This window comes from Bombus huntii, chromosome 15, assembly GCF_024542735.1.
Source record: "Bombus huntii isolate Logan2020A chromosome 15, iyBomHunt1.1, whole genome shotgun sequence".
NCBI lineage: Eukaryota > Metazoa > Arthropoda > Insecta > Hymenoptera > Apidae > Bombus > Bombus huntii.
Genome location: NC_066252.1, coordinates 520,428 through 538,449, shown reverse-complemented (window position 1 = coordinate 538,449; position 18,022 = coordinate 520,428). Strand labels below are relative to the sequence as shown.

Sequence of the window (18,022 nt, the reverse complement as noted above, 5' to 3'; positions counted from 1 at the left end):
ATATATAATTTTATTAAAATAGTCTGATATATTAGACTTATTACATACTGACTTATGAAATATCGAACCAGAATATTATGCTAACTCGTACCGCCTCGTACCAATCGGAGGAACGACTGCATTCCTAAGTCATACAGTCAATCAAATTTCAATCATTAATGGCCAAATGGTAAATTATTAGGCGTAAAATATTTAATAGAAGGAAAAAAATCTTTGACAATATCGTCATTGCCACGAAAGAAACGAGTGAAAATAAGGTTGAGAGCATCTCCATAAAAATTCCAAACGTTTGCATTACATCTTGTTACTCAATTCTTCGCAATCTGACTTTTAAATCGAATGTTTTACCCAATATTACGCTTATTCTTGGCTGACTTACAACTAACGCATATCTGAAAAATCCTCTAGAATTACAAATATCAGTATCTACATCTTATTACCACGTACACAATGAATATTTGCAGATATTCGTACATTATAATTGTACATTTTGTTATGTTTGTTTTTTTCGTTTCCTCGATAACGATTTTTGTTATATTTCTACCTAGTAGAAAATTTCATCCGTTTTAGATTTTGAAACCTATATAGGTTTGTACTGTACTGTACAGAGCTGGAAAGATGATTAGCGGGACAACAAGAACGCGTTGCTATATAGCTTACGTATATGTGACACTTCCGGCCAGTATGTGAGCTTATCCTTATGATTACGTTGTATCTGTCAGAAACAAACGATTAGACCTGCATACTTACGCCTAATCATTTTCTCATTTCTGTTTTGCATATGGTTATAATCTTTATTTTAATTTTCGTATATTTTGTAATTTTAAATAAAAAATATATGTTTCTTCCGAAATTAGAAATCACAAAGCCGATAAATGTTATAAAGTAAATAATAAGGAGGGACGATGCAAACATATTTTGTACATCTATTGAACGAACAATGATAATTATTTAGCATATGAATTTGCCGTAATAAAAGAATTTTTTATTTTTAAAAATTAAAACTTAGGATTTTAAATGAAGATTGAAATAACAAAGATGTCCAAAAAATCATTGCAAACAAACGAGAATCGCTTGAATAAGTAATTAAAATTGAATTCTCTAAGTAAATTTCTATTATCGCACAATCTGCACTCGAGATTCATGCAAATTATGTACCTACCTAAACCAAAATACTAGGAAAGATCATTCTAAAACAAATATCCATTCAAAATCTCTCGAGCAACCCTAGACTTCAGCTTTCTCTCCCATTTATTTCCTATTATCATACAGTCTCTATACGAAATCTCTATACAAATTCTTTATGTACACTAAGGCACTTAAAGAGATGATCGTAAAAAGATATTTATGGAAAATCTCAACACCAACTTTGTCTGCGATTTATTTCGCATTGTTATTTTTTACAAAATAAACAACGAATTTTTAAAAAGAACGCGGTTGTAAACTGTATGCCAAGTACCGACATACGACGTAGTTTGTAAAACGATCGCTTAATACTGTGATTTTTATCCGGGAATCTTCAAACTACTCATTTTGTTGATTATTATTATTGCAGGAAGACGCGGAGGATTGTCAGAAAAGAGCAGAAAGATTGTTGTCGGAGGAGTGTCGCGTGTTTCGCGGGGCGATAGGCGTCGACGTGGAAGGTGTCGGCTCGTGGAAGGCTCAGAGGCGCCCTCACGACATCGAGATATCTACGCCCCTGATCGGCGTCGCGGCGCACGAGCTGGAGTCGTCCGTGGACGGCGCAGCGTTCAACCCTGTCGCCGCAGCGGCGACGACATCCGCGAGATGCTCGCTGATGAAAAACGCGTTGAAAACGCCATCATCCTCCTCCACTTCTCTGCCCGTCAATGCCCACATCAGGCCAAGGTTGTACCTAGGCTCCGTGATCGCTGAGACCAACAAGGAGGATGCCATGGAGCCAGAAGTAAAGGAGGAGGACGAACGAAGGTCGTCCACGCCGAGCCCCGAGGTAATTCTTTTATCTTCTTACTGTCCTTCCATTCTTACTCTCCTGCTATCTATATCTTCTTGCTTATCTCGTGCATACTCCTTTTTTTTCTTTTGTTTTCTGCTCCAGCCTCGTTGATGCATGCTACGACGTGTGACTGATAGGTTCGCATAGAACGATCACGGAGATATGACACTGAAATTGATCGAACTAGACTGTGTATATTTTTTCCTTTGTCGAGTGACCGTTGTGTGGCTTTGTTTTCCCGAATCGAAGAGAAGCCTGTAATGCGCAGATAGAACAGGTGAATTCGAATACTCCGAGGGAATGCGATTGTCCATTGTAGTGGATTGGTTTCTTTGTTTGTTATTGGAAGAACTTTATAAGCGATTGCAAAATCTCCGGCAATATTTTATCGTTTCTTCTTTTGCACGATTCGACGTGCCAAATAAATCGATGTTTACCGATGTTAATTTGGATCTTTTTCATATTTGCTCGAATCTTACATGGTGTTTTGTAACTTCTGTATACTGGTATATAAACTGTCAGTGATGAAAGTGAAATTACCATTTCCCATTACATTTCGTTATCTCCTATGATGACAAAATGTCATCGTGTTGTCCGACATTATGTAAACCTCTATCGTCAGATGACAACGGTAATTGTATCGAAGATAGTTAATGCAGTTCCTAAAAGCACAAGCGCAGCATCTAGTACCGTGCCATAACGAGTGTGTAAATCAATTAATACCTATGGGGATGCTCAGGAGTGTGTAAACGAAAATGCGTGACGTACAAGGTTCTCCATTAAGCGAGCAATAAAAGTTGTATGTTTATTAAAACGTTAGTTGGTTGTATGTTAATTAAAATTTCTACACACATTACCTACTCTCTATAGCTAATTAATCATTCAACAAACTATTGCATTCTTATAGAACTAGTTCCGAAATATCTGAAAAACGAAGATTACGTTAAATCTTACGTTATCTACAATATATCGACGATGTTTTCTGCTGTTCAAAGAAATTTAATATTATTTTGTCTTAGTCGAGTAATTAAAAAGAGATGGTTGGAAACCACTGGTATCGCCTCATGCTTGTAGAGTACGAGTTCTTCCTACATGCACTTCCACCAACGTAGCTCCGTATTGATTTTACGGAGAGCTCATTCTGTCTTTCTCTACCTTTGGTTATACACGTTTACTCATATATCTATATCCTTTCTCGCTTGCGCTTCTATCTCTGCACTTTTTTCTTTCGCCCCCCCCCCTCCCTCCCTCTTTAACTCTCCCTGTCACCCTAAACATTTCTGCAAGAATTTATTTCGTACGTTTTCTGTAGCCTGTGAACGTAAGACGCTTAGAGTACGAACGTTGATTATTTCACAGTGGGCAAGTAGACTTGAGTTAACTTCATGGCTTCGGTTCTGTTTTTAGCGGGAAATTTGAATTGTTTCTAGAGTGGTTGGTCTAATGGTTTTATTTTATTTCCTTTTTTTTTTTAGGACGAGCATTATCGTATTTAACATACATATGGTCAATGTTTTAAAAGATTTTTTAAAGGTGTTCATGTCGTAGATTTAGAATTACAAAAAAATAATTTAATTTAGAATTATAATGTTTGATTAAGATTATACGTGGTAGAAAGGAATTTCCTATAGAAGATGAAATATTTTCTAAAAAAATAGATGTGAGTTTATAAAAATTGGTAAATTCCTATTATTATTATTTCAGTTGATTCGTGCTGAGGATAAGTAAAATCTTGTCTGTTTTCATATTTTTTATCGAGTGTTAATAGTAAATTATCAACTTGTTATACTTAAAGAACTTTTATATTTTCACGAATACAATCTTTTGTCGTCATACCATGAATTCATCGTTAATTAGATTGTTTAACTATGTTTAGCAGATTTATACAAGAAGAAATAAACGTTACAATGAAGGTGGAAGTAGCGAGGAAGACAGCAAACCAGATATATCTCTACAGGGCCACAGATTACCATCTTCTTATCGGGGAACGTGGCCCATCAGAAGAGACATATGGGCCAATCAACAAATGGGCTTTTCCACTCAACAAAGCACATCAATCACTGTACACAACGTAAGTCACTGTTTTCCTGAACCGTACATCGCACAATCGACTTTAGGGAAAAATAATAGTATTTTATTACTTTAATAGTCTTACAAATCGATTTCAAAATTATGCGTTATATAATCGCATTTTACGAAAAATAGTGGCCATTTTTTATCTTGATAGTCAAATAATCTCAAAATTATATTACATTAGGGAAAATCTGTTTTGTTATTTTACTGATTTTACTAAACATCTCCAAAATTATGTGCCATGTAATTTGTTGAAGAATCGTGGAAGAGTAATATCATTATTCACTTAGGAGATATGACGAGTCCAGGAGTTACATTCAAAAATATATTTTGTTAATTGACTCAAAAATTATCTTTTTCTGCGATTATTCACGCTATAATAAGTGCAATAAGTTTCTGAGCAGTATCTTTATTTAACTATTACTCTTCCTTCGTACTGTTAATATTTTGAAGAATCCTAAAGAATACAATTATATTAAAAAAAGGAAAATATATCTAAAGTATAAGGATATAAATGTGGAACATACGTATATATCGTGAGTTGAATGAACAGGACTAATAAATGAATGAACATGAATTAATAAATACGTAACCTGTCATAAAGACGGCGCTGAAAAGGGAGCATGACCTGCGAAAAAGAAGTTTGACTCATCGTACTAACCATTATCATTATTACACAATCGATTTGCGAAGCAAAAATCGCCATGAATGATTTAATAACTTATTACTATGGAAATTTATTTTATTAAGTCATAAGGCATATAATATTATATATTTGAAAAATTAACGCAAATATTAACATATAATAATGTAATGAAGGTGTGATAAATATATAGTTTATATAATAGAATATTATATAAGCGAGCTGAACTATTTTCCTATAATATATTTAAAACGTTTATATAATAATTTATAGTTTTTTATAATTTTATATAGTTTATATAATTATAAACGTTTAATATATTAACGTTAAACGATTATTTAATAGGAACAATTAATTAGAAAGAGTGAATAATTACAAATTAATAAATAATTTACAACGTTGCATAGTATATAAATAAAAAATTGAAAATAGAATAGATAGCCCTTTGTGTATAAAGTAAAAAAATAAATTGAAGGTCAGTTTAAATTTCCTCGGAAACTTTACGAAGATAGTAGAACAAATATTCTTCGATTGTTGATAAATGTAAGTCCTACAAAACTAGGAAAAAGGTTCTTAATTACTAAAAAACTAATTTAATTATTACTTTTTAATAAAGAGGAAGGGACTTCAAAGGTGACAGTATTCCTCCTAAATCAAAATCCTAACATTAATTTCCATCCTCTCCCATAGGACGTAGCCAGCGTGATGAGCTTTTCGTCGAATTCGGGCGGGGCCCTCGGCTGTTCCACGGAAATGCAAGGCGATCGAAGGCTAGGGGCGAAAGTGGACGTAGTGTACAATCTACTGGGAATGCTTGGTAGCACGGAGGGCCGAGAGGACATGAGTGCAACGCTACTCTCTATGAGCAATTCGATAGACAATTGCCTCATAATGAGGCAATCAGGATGCCTTCCACTGTTGGTACAACTGATTCACGCTCCAGGACAAGATCCAGAAACCAGAGAAAAGGCATCTCGAGCTTTGCATAATATAGTGTATGCCAAAAGCGACGAGAGGGCTGGACGCCGGGAGGCGCGGGTTCTCCGGTTTCTAGAACAGTTACGGGACTATTGCCAGACTCTGAGGACATCCCTAGAAACGGGTCAGGTTCCCGATGATCTAGAGAGGCATCCCGGGCCAACGATAGCGGCATTGATGAAACTTTCCTTCGACGAAGCTCATCGTCACGCCATGTGTCAGCTCGGTGGACTTCATGCAGTTGCAGAGCTGATCGAGATGGATCATATGGCTCATGGAAGCGAATGCGACGATCAAAATTGCATCACATTGCGTAGATATGCCGGAATGGCTCTGACGAATCTGACATTCGGCGATGGAAACAATAAAGCATTGCTCTGTTCCTTCCGAGAGTTCATGAAGGCTCTGGTTTCGCAATTGAGAAGTCCAAGCGACGATCTCAGACAAGTCACAGCGTCTGTGTTGAGAAATTTGTCGTGGCGAGCTGATACTAGTAGCAAGCAAACGTTGAGGGAAGTGGGAGCAGTAACTGGTTTGATGAAGGCTGCGATGGAGGGTAGGAAGGAATCAACTCTTAAGTCGATACTGTCTGCACTTTGGAACCTGTCGGCACACTGTAGTACGAATAAAGTGGATATTTGTGCCGTAGATGGGGCACTGGCATTCCTCGTGGATATGTTGAGCTACAAAGCACCATCTAAAACTTTAGCCATTGTTGAAAACGCCGGTGGTATTTTGAGGAATGTATCTAGTCACATTGCTGTTAGAGAAGATTACCGAGCCATTGTAAGAGAGAGGGGATGTTTGCAAGTATTGTTACAACAATTGCGATCACCTAGTTTAACCGTCGTTAGTAACGCCTGTGGAGCTCTGTGGAATCTTTCTGCCCGATGTCCACAGGATCAGCGTCTGTTATGGGACCTGGGCGCAGTTCCAATGCTTCGTAGTCTAATTCACTCCAAGCACAAGATGATTTCAATGGGTTCAAGCGCAGCCTTGAAGAATTTACTGAGTGCCAGACCAGGCTGTAATAATCTCGTCCACTTAGACTCGACAGCACGCGGATTAGGACTTCCAACTCTACCAACTTTAGTTGCACGCAGACAAAGGGCTCTGGAGCAAGAAATAGATCAAAGCTTGGCCGAAACTTGCGATAACATCGAACCTAGCACATCTCCGACTAACAAAGACGATAAGTTTTCGTTCAAGGTGGAACATAGCTTCTTGGGGATCAACACGCGAACTTTACGCTCCTATCAGCTACATAATCAACCTAGCACATCCAATATGAAGTGCAACGGAGTCGCCAGAAGCGAGAGTAGAGACTCTATGCGCTCCATAACAAGCACTCATTCTGACACCATGTTTGAAAGGGTAAATCGACACGTATTGAATGGACTATCTCCTACTGATATTCAGATAAAACAACAGTCCTCGTCGCTACACTCCGCAGTCGGTTTCGACAGCGGAATGTCCAGTGATGCTCACTCGAAGACCTCTTCGGAGAAGAAGTATACGTTACGCTACAAAAACGCCATCCCGGATCGTTTGAAGTCGTCAGACGGTTTTAATGGTCTCGTCGACCTTAGATGCACTAATTCTACTATTTCCTGGTCCTCGGCTCCGGATCAAGAATCCGCCTGTTCACAGAATTTGCTACACTCTTCCGTAGAAGACAACTTGCCACAAAGCATCACGTCTGTGCTCAAGACTGGTAGTCAGTCCAGTATTTCCGAGGAAACGGAGTTGAACGTTTGCACAAAAACCGAGTACGTGAGCACGAAGCCTGAAATAGAAACCTCGACCTCGTTATCATTCGTCAACAACAGCTCTCCCGCGAAAGACAACATCAACTTTGGAAACGTCTACGACAAGACTGTTTTACATCAACACAGTTCGTTGAATACTATACAACAGGCTATCTCACCGACTGTCAGTTATCGAACAGAGGGAAATCTGTTCAGTGATTATGCCGAGACGGATTTGGATCAACCAACTGACTATAGTTTGCGTTATGCTGAACGAAGTCTGGAAGACGAAGGAAAACCACATTCTCACTATTTCCCGAGTAACGATCAAGAACTCATCCACGAAGATACAGTAAAGACCTATTGCACAGAAGGAACTCCACATGGAACGTCTTTAAATTCTTCTAGAGCGGCATCGGCTTCTGACTTGCAAGAGGATAGTCGACAGAGGAGTTTATTGAAGAAGATTCAGGAACAAGGTAAACTGCAAGATACGGAGGAATTGAATTTAGAATGTACCAGAATGGAATGTACGGAAGTTTCGAGTGACAAGGAGAGAAGTCAAATGTTGCAGTACTTTGAAACGAATATCAAGGACAATAATGTTGAGGAAAATGATCACACTTCTATGAAAAATTCATTGAGGTTTGTACACTTTCATGTAGATAATACAATTAGCAAAAAGAACATTTTATTTAAAAAATAAATGAAAATTTTTAGTAACTTATTTTCTTAACAAAAAATGTTTGGTTCGTAACTATAATCTTGATTATATATATAATATGATTACACATGGTTATATCATGATATATATGTTATGTATAATATATACAGATACGTACATCTATGTGACACATTTCCTATCACTTGTTATTTTCTTTAACCTGAGGATACTCTACATATTTAATATATGAAAAAATAAATAAAAATTCTGTATTTTCCTATTCGCAGCGTAAGAACAACAATTACACAAGTATCTTCGAGCAACTTACAATATGCTGAGAGTGATGATATAGCGCCCAATTCTACAAAAAATAAACCAGGTAAAGTTACATAAAAAATTGTTTTTACTCACTCTCGATACTACTCGATTCGAAATTCAACGATACTGAAAAATTTTCTCTAAAAATATAGAATTTTATTGAAACAGTTAAAAAAATGTATTTATTTTATTATAGAGAAGAAATACGATACACAGAATGGCATGTTTGAAAAAAACGATAAATTTGATAAAAGTTATCCTAGCAACGGTGTTAATTCGTACGTGACTAGTGCATTGAAGGCTTCTAACGATTCAGGATGTAAGGAATTTGAACTAAAAGGAGATACCCGTAACATGCCTTATATATTAAATATAAACAACTCTTCCGAATGTTTAGATCAAGTCAGTGATGGCGATGAGGACGACGAAGATCTGCTTACAGCTTGCATTAATATTGGAATGCAAAATAATAGGTAAATATTTTGGTTCGGTATAAATGTACTATAATTATCAACAACATCCTTGGTAAATGTACAGATCGAACTTAACTTTTCTGATTTCGATGATTTTTTAATATGTGGTGGGGACATGATTCCGAACAACTTTTTCCTATATATGTAACTGGTAGTCGGCCTTAATTTCCGAGATATTTGCGAAAAACTATCGTTACTACCACAAAGAATTATACGTTGAATTGTGCACAAATCTGTGGCAGAATATACGTCTGTTTAGTTGCCAACTGCCGAATAAAATGACCTGGTCGGAATTTTCTGCTTATGTATACAAAGGAGAGTGGAACGAATGGGGTATCCGAGATGAAGGTTCGTACACAACGTGCGTAAGCGAGGCTATAAAAAAATGTCTGCTATATCTTAATTAAAAATAAATATAATTTTTAGAATTTAGAGTTTAGATTAGTACTTTTAATCCGGCCAGCAATGCTTGCATAAAATGATAACAGTTAACTTATTTCGTAAAATAATATCGATTATTCATTCGCCTATTATTTTTATAATTCAGCAGCGGCCGAATTGGGAAATCTGACTTAAATCCAATACATACATCGATCATATTAATTTTTAATTGAGTTGTAATAGACATTCCTTGCAGCCTCGCAAGTATATATAATTGTGCACAGGGCCTTTAAGCTCGACCATAGTCTCGTTCATAAACAGAAGATAAGCAGCAATGGTTGGCAACCAATACTGATGCATACACTGTCACAGACGCATGATTATAGGTAAAATTCACTGTAGTAAACACTGTATCGACAGTTTTTTACGAATATATTATATATTGTGCTCCATATATTAAAAAATCATCGAAATCGAAGAGGTTGAGTTCGACATGTACATTTACCACATTTTTTTTTATTATTTTCGCTAAACCAAATAATTTTTGATTGAAAAATAATTCTTACGTTATTTCCTTTTTTAGGCATAGGCATTCGTTTATAGGAAATAATTTTGAAAAAGTTCCGCGAAATGAAAGCAATCTTGCCAGGTACCAAACAAGCGTTGCACTAGATCAAATGGACTGCAATTCATCTGTCGATTCTACCATGAACAGTCTTGATACAAAACAATCGGGATCTGAAGAAATGGTAGATCCCGATATTTGTACTGATAACGTTAATGATAACTCATCGAATATGAATATTGTGTCAGATTATAGTCAAAGTACGGCCAAATTTATGCAAAAGGTGACATATCTATTTCGTGCACACAATTTTATATTTTTATAAATTTAATTTCAGAATTTAATTATTTTCGTGCGTTATTTGAAACATTACAACAGAAATTTACAAAAGAATGCGCATATCTTATAAACATCGAATTTTCTTATTTCAGGTGATAGAAACTAAAATTCCAATGCAACAATCGAATCAAGTTTTGCAGAATGAGTTGGACAAAGTAAAAAACACGGAACGCGGTTCATTATTAGGCAATGATAGTCTGTGCAATTTCTCATTACCTTCGAACTTGAGGAATAGCCCGATATTACATGAAACAGTAGTGTTTAACACAGAACCTATACAGCAGCAATATCTATCTAGTATCGACACCCAATCGAATGAAGACATGTCGTCTCTGATACATAATGATGTTATTGAAAATGATCAAAATATAGATGATGATTCTGCCAAGTGGGAAAATGATAAAACATCAAAAACATTAAAAGACAAAGCGATTGAGAATTCGTCTATGCAACAATCTTATACTAAAGTAACAGATTCAGAGAGTAGCGAATCGATCGATTCCGTGGAACAATCAGAACACGCACTTTTAGAATTGTGTATACAACCTGGATTAACGAAAACTATGGACAATATCCAGATAAATAAAACCACGATGAATGAAATCGACAGTGAATTTGGGGAGCGAAAAATTAATAATTTTGATGAAAGCAGTAAAATGTACAATGACACGTGTGAAATAGATGGCATTAATAAAGAAAAAGTTGATTCAAAGCACAAACTGGCACAGAAATCTGCAGAATCAGCGAAATATGTGGAGAAGGAAGATGTATATCGGCGTCAAAGGGATCCTGATGCTATGATTGCCTCGTTAGATCGCTTAACTGCGACTCTCGTGCAACAAACGGAAGCAATTCGAGAACGAGATTCGAGCGCAATGAAACAGAGCATATTGAGTGATACATGGAATGAAGATTCTCCTAATGATGTATCTTTTCCTAGCATAAGTATTAGTGCCCCTATAATCGCTTCATTTAAAAGCGATGTACCAGAAGAACCAGGAACAATCACCTCGGAGTGTTATGAAACAGTAAGTAGCGACAATGGGCACATGACCAATTCAAAAATTATTCAAAGAGAAGCGATTAAATTGGCTCAAGCGGTGGACGCAGAAATGAATCGACAGAACGAACTAGATACAACCAGTATGACGTCGATGGATTTAGAAGCAATAAAACCACCTTCCTCGATGGGAAGCTTACTATCACTGACAGCTAGCTACGCAGGTTCGGGTGACTGTAGTGAGTCGTTCGTTAATCGAGACAGGTGTAATTCTACGTCCTTGCCTCCAATCCAGGCGAAGAATATATCTTCGACAGATTCTCGAAGCTGTCGTAAGAAATCTCTTCCTTTGGGTGTCGTAGCTAAAAGAGCTCTGAGTCAAACTCAGAGTCACACCGGCAGTCTCGAAAATTTGTTGAACGAATGTACTGGTTCGCACTTAGAAAGTGTCAAACCACCATCAATGATGGACGAGTTACTAGACGTTGGCGACATGGAAAATAGTATGTTAAGCGTGGCCAGTATTACATCAGAGGTGGCAGATTCTAAGGATCAAGACTCGCAGAACTTAAGCGGGAGCGACGCCGTTTTCGACTTACTAAAACCTGTCGCAAATGTGCTATCCATGACGTGCATGCGTTACGCTGAAGCTATGCAGAATAGTGCAAATAATAGTTTGAGTGAATATCTGGAGAACATCAATCCACCTTCGCTGTTCAATGAAGTGTGTGAAATGGATGAGTCAACAGTGGAACAAGCTACAGAAACTATATGCAGCGATACGTTGTGTATTGACGCGGAATTACATACCGAAGAAGCTCCACATCCTGTGATGATAGACAGGATCGACGAAGCAGGTGATACCGACGAGGCAGTTACACCAATTTCGTCTGAATACTGCGTTACTAGCTCGGCAGAGTCCACGCCTAGGAAGCGATTACACAGAAATTTAACACCAAAGCAGAAAAGAACTTTGGCCAAGGAAAGATATAAGACGTATACTATAGCTGCGGAACTCGATAAAAAGGAAGAAGAACGACAGGAAAACGTAGTACAGGAGAAGATTGCACGGGGAAAAATTTCACCTTTTTCCAAATTGACACCTAAACAACGTAGACAAGAAGATAGAGCCAGGTTTCAAACACAGGTATTGGAAAATCCTTTCCCCGACATGAATCAAGATCAAAATAATCAACAGGAAGTTAATGCTACTTATGAACAAGAGAATTCTGAAAAGACAACGGGAGCAACGTCCCCGGTAAAATCTGCTATCCCCACATTGTCAAAACTATCCACTTGTAAAACGTTGATTAAAAAGCGCGTCGAGCAAAAGAAGAATAGGGAAAGATATCGTACGAGAACTTTGAACGATTCAGAACGCATATTCAGAGATACAGAAAGTAATACTACTACAAACGCGGTAGAAGATAGATTACCAGATTCAACACACACTATCGAATCGGATGAAATTCAAACCATGTTGGAACAAAATGCAACCATCGTGTTAAATACATTAAACGAATCAAATAAGACAAATGAAACTAGCGAGGATGGGTTGCTAGATTGCGAGACTATTAGTTTAGTATCAAATGAATCAGAATCAGAACGGAACCTACGGATGCGGTTTGTCAACGGCGTTTCTAAAAAACTGATAGGTTCGTGTATTCGACAAATGGACAATGTACAAGAACCAGAGGACGCTCATAAGGAAACAATCGAGATCGAAGAACCCAGGTCGCAAGAAGACATCAGGTATACAGATAATGTGGAAACTGAGAGCGAAGATGAATCTAATAATACCGAGGGACCACCTAGAGAAACAAAAAGGCCCCGAATAATTAAACCAGGAATGGTGAGAGATCCCAGTAATGATTCTAACGCTACGGATAAATCAGACCCAGAAAGTCCAAAGGCCATTCGCGGGAGAAGAAAAGCTCTCTACTCAAATCCAATTACGCGAAAGCCAACGCCACAATCGTCTCCATTGAAACAGGTGAATCCTGTCAGTGGAATACCTATAGGTCGTAGCAACACTTCACCTATTGTAAGAGCAACAAGAGCTACCACATTGAGACAAAGTAACAATAGTCCAGGTACAGCGACGAAAGAATCAACAAAATCAAATATAAGTCCTAAAATGAATCCCAGCTCAACAGATGACAAACGAACGAAGATTTTATCGGTGGCTGCAAAAAGAGCATCAGTTCCTCAGAAAGGATCGTCATTAACTTTCACAAAGTCCGTAAAGAGACACAGCACACCTCCAACGTGTTCTTCCTCGAACTATCAACAAGAAACTAAGACGGACGTAACGATTAAGCCCTTGGAACGACAAGGAACATTTACCAAAGACGAACCAGAAGTGAAGAATGCGCCCACCGTAGAGTCTTCATCTCCTTCGCCGATAAAAACGAAAATCGCAAAACCCATTAGAGGTGCAACATCCAAGGTACATCCAACAACTGGGAAACCAAAACTTACGCCAAAGACACATCAAGCGCACCAATCAAAATCATCAAAGGGAAACGCTTCAGAGAAGATTCAATCTTCGAAAGCATTACCATTACTGGTAGCTCCAAAACGATTACCTACAGGAAAAGCAACTGCAACTCCAAAAATATCAGCCAATAATCAAAGTACTGCACAGATAGAAAGCGGTAAAGTCTTTCGAAAGGTAGGTCCTCTTGGTCAGAGATCTAACAGTAATTCCAGTATTGTATCCAACTCCTCGACCGGAATGCAAACTAGAAAATTGGCAAAGGAAGCGACTAGTAAAATTGCAAGTCTTTGGAAAAAGGTAGAGGAGAGTAAAAATAAGCAACGGTTTGAGAAACCAGATACTAGGCAGTGGCTACAGCCTGGTAATTGTGCTAATGAGATGGATACCCCATCTCCAGTGAGCAATCCGCCAGCTTTTAGGTTGTTTCGTAGTTCCACGTTCGAAGGAGTGCCCCAAGAGAATGATAATCCGGAATCAGCTTTGTACAAATCGAAATTGAAGAGGCCATTGGTAATGGGCGTACAACCTAGTAAAGTGAAATACAGAAACTCTTGTGACTTGAGCGGAATGAACGCAAACGACGCACCTTGCAAGATTCCTGTAAAGTCCAATGACGCTTCTACGTACAAGAAAGACATCGTAGATGTAGTTGACACCTCGGTTGTTCTGCGAAAATCACAGCATACCGAATCCTCCACGGCAGAGGTGGATCCTATGAAACGAATATCACGTCTTGGTTCCTTTATAAGAGTAGACTCTGCGAATGCAGAAGGTTCTGCACAAACATACGTTAATGGGTCCGGTGTGCGTACACCCGCGTCCGCCATTGTCCCACCTTTTAATTATAACCCGAAGCAAGATATCCCTTCGCAAATAGCCAAAGTAACGCCGGATGAAACTGAAAGCAAATTCAGAGTGACAGATTGTCATAGTGACATAGTCACAGCTTCTACGAGAGTAACAACGGTATAGTGAGAGCCTGTTATAAAGTAAACAACTTTCTTTCGTAGTATTGCTTTTCTGTTTCAGGCTAGTCATTGTACATTTGATTTACTGCTGTATTGATCGTAAATCAACACGCAGTACATATATTACGAATACTTGATAAGTAAGTTGAAGGTTTCTTTCTTACCTCACACATCGTTTAAAGGACACCGAAAATCTTCATGGCATCTCATTAATTTTTACACACTAAAGATAAGAAGAATAATCGTTTGAATACTTTTCTTCGTTGCATGTGCATTGGCAATGCAATTTTTATTCTCCCCCTTTTTTTAAGAGGTATAATTAAAATGTGACATAGCCGAAAATCCTGATATATCATTCCTATTCACTTTGCGTGTTGTATATACATATATTGAGAAATTCCATAATTACGAAGAAAATTAAAAATCGGTAGTACGTAGCAGTAATTATGCTCGATTATTTAATTCAATTTTGTATATATTAAACGTCGATGAAGAATGTAGAAAGTTTAGTGATATGTATTACGACTCATGATGTATATGGAAATATGTCGCTATACATCTTCGTAATAGATAAATTTGCAAGGAATAAGATCTGTATTTTGTTTCCATCGTAAACTGATTTGTATTCTTTCAATTGAATACAAAGTCTAATTACTTTTTAAAGACTGATAGAAGCACGATGAAGATTTGGACGAAACTTGGACATTTTCAGTGCAACAGAATGTTACGACAAAAGCAGTAGTGATGTTTATATCGATGTAGCGGTCTAAGTAACGCTAAACTGGCATTATGTGAAGAGACAAAATTTTGTAAACCCTTACTTTAAGTTTCTAGTCTACTTGAAAATTTACAGTTAAAATAGCTTCTATTTTGGTCATATATGTATTACATAAAAAAATCGATTTGCATGTAACAAGTGTCTACTGATTCGATTGTTACCCTTTCTAAAATACATGTAGGTACAATTAAGAGTGTGTACGGATCAATTATGTATTTATAGATCGGAAAGTTTAAGGTATTGGCATGCCATTTAATAATTTTACTTTCACACGTTCTCATTTGTTTTCTAGTTTCATTGGAAAATTTGCTATTATTTGAAGCATTTAATGCGTACGATACTTTAAGTTTGTTTCTATATCGCGTCATCTTCCCTTCTACATGCACCCGATCAATCTAAAATTTCATTAGAAGGAAACTGTTTGACACGATATAGAATAGATTTTACTATTCATTGTTTACGTATTTGTTACACAAGTCTTATACCCTGTTCCAGTTCGAGTTAATTAGATTTAACTCTTCCAACTTGGAACCACATCAGGGTACGTTTATATTTTTTTTTTCATACAGGATTTGATCTGTACACCAGAATTCCTTTTCAGGGTTCTTTTGTAATCTTCGTCTTTTACTTAGATTTTAAGTATTCATCTTTTGTTATACTGTATTTTAGATTCGGCAGACATCTTAATGATTTGTATATTAATAATTACAGTACAATAAAATTTATAGATACTAATATCTATTTTGTTTAATATTACATTTATATAAAAACATAACATTTAAAGTTATGTAATATACATAAAGTAATATACAGTTATTCATATTTATACAAAAATTTATTTGTCATATAATGGACATTCATAAAGATTAATGGATTTATCTTCAGATACTGATGCAATCATGTTATTTCTTTGTGGATTGTACTTTACAGCCCATACCTAGAAAAGCAAAATGCTCACAACTCCAAATCACAGATTACTTTTTCTGCTTTATAGATTTACAATAAAAATTCCATAATGCTGTATGTAATACGATATCTCACCTGATCATTGTGTTCATTAAATGTATGTAAGCATTGTCTTTGGGCTAGTTCCCATACTTTAACTGTATGATCTGAACTACTAGATGCAAACTGTTGACCATTTGGAGCAAAAGCAACACCAAGTACCCATGAGGCATGACCTGACATAGTTCCTGCTAAATTAGCATCTTTTCTATATGTAAGAATAAGAAGGAATATATTAATGTTTCAATGTTTTAATCATATTTCTATTTTATGCGAATTGAAACTATGAATTACTTACACGTCATACAGTTTCATATGTCCATCATCTGATGCGGTAAGAAGTAATTGAGAATCTGGTGAAAAACAAAGAGACCTGATAGGCATTGCATGACCTAAAATATTTCAAATACATATTAATAATTGTAAATCATCAATAACTTATTAACAAAATTTGTTATTACCTTCCAATGTACGTAAAACTTTTCCATATGTAACATCAAAAATATTGATAATCCCATCAATTGCGCCACTAGCAATGTATTTACCATCAGGGCTCTAAAATAAGTAATTATATAATACAAAAACTATCTTGTGTTATTTTTGCACAAAATTATACAATATAAATGTTTAAAATACATACATAGGCAACGCTCAATATAAATTTTCCACCTCTGGTATCTAAAGTTTGTTCTTGTTTGCCACTGTCTGTTCCATATAAATGTATTTTACCTGAATGACTACCAGATACAATGAATTTATCATCTGGAGAAAATACCACTGTCCAAATATCTACAGGACCTACTTCAATGCTTGATATTTTCTCTCCTGTTTGCAAATTCCATAGTTTTAAACTTGAGTCTAGTGAACTTGATGCACATTCTGGAAGCATGTGTGTACATATCATATAGCTCTGCTAACATTAATATATTCATTAAAATAAAATACATGCAAATAATTTTGTGTTTTTATTAATTATTCACTTGAACCATCTGAATTAACTGCAACAGATACCACACCAAGCGAGTGACCAGTTAATTTATATTTTAGTTGTAAACTTTTGTCTTTTTGTTCCCAAACTTTGACGACATCATCGACTGAACCGGTTACTAAATATTCGACTGTCTCATTCCCATTAAACTGCATCGATTCACTGCCATATAATGAAGAAAATTGTACAGAAGTATATAAATGATAAAAAATACATCGAAATTAATTACCGTGAATCTTCATTATCCTGCTGTAATTCCTTTTTCTTCTTTAAACAGCCCCAAGCACAGGTCCAAATGCTATCTTCATGAGCATTTTCAGTTTTATTAACTATCGAATACTGAAAAAATTTTTAATTCGTCTTTGCAACTGTCGCATATCATGAATAACATAACCTTTATATCGTGATAATTTGCAAATTCATTTATATTCCTCACCATTCCAGAAAGTATTTATTATCTCCCAAACAATGATTAAAAATGATTTTGATCTAATACAAAATACACTGTTTCTTAACTATATGTACATACTAACTATTTATAAACACACGCATATATAACTTGAATATCCGAAAGTTCACCACACGCGTATGCGCGATAGCAGCTGACTTACAGGCAGCTG

At 36.4% G+C, this 18,022-nt stretch overlaps 2 protein-coding genes across 8 annotated transcripts in view; one reads left to right on the top strand and one right to left on the bottom strand.

The window, feature by feature from the left end:
• The window catches only part of LOC126873802 (uncharacterized), a 114,205-nt gene extending 98,059 nt beyond the window's left edge, over positions 1-16,146 (top strand). For 3 of the 7 annotated variants that reach the window (XM_050635038.1, XM_050635039.1, XM_050635041.1), the window contains 7 exons: positions 1,556-1,975; positions 3,858-4,052; positions 5,388-8,068; positions 8,375-8,466; positions 8,602-8,878; positions 9,843-10,107; positions 10,256-16,146. In XM_050635038.1, the coding sequence (XP_050490995.1) occupies positions 1,556-1,975; positions 3,858-4,052; positions 5,388-8,068; positions 8,375-8,466; positions 8,602-8,878; positions 9,843-10,107; positions 10,256-14,635 (8,310 nt within the window). In that variant the 3' untranslated portion in view covers positions 14,636-16,146. The remainder of the gene's footprint in view (positions 1-1,555; positions 1,976-3,857; positions 4,053-5,387; positions 8,069-8,374; positions 8,467-8,601; positions 8,879-9,842; positions 10,108-10,255) is intronic. The other 4 variants (XM_050635044.1, XM_050635042.1, XM_050635040.1 and 1 more) reach the window with 4 other exon arrangements.
• On the bottom strand, positions 16,126-17,987 carry LOC126873819 (WD repeat-containing protein 61). Its single transcript, XM_050635089.1, has 8 exons — positions 17,839-17,987; positions 17,632-17,741; positions 17,395-17,564; positions 17,055-17,293; positions 16,876-16,969; positions 16,713-16,806; positions 16,451-16,622; positions 16,126-16,346 (listed from the first exon to the last, which is right to left on the bottom strand). The coding sequence occupies exons 1-8, from the start codon at positions 17,839-17,841 to the stop codon at positions 16,245-16,247; spliced, it is 984 nt and encodes a 327-aa protein (XP_050491046.1). The 5' UTR covers positions 17,842-17,987; the 3' UTR covers positions 16,126-16,244.
• Positions 17,988-18,022: the final 35 nt, after the last annotated feature.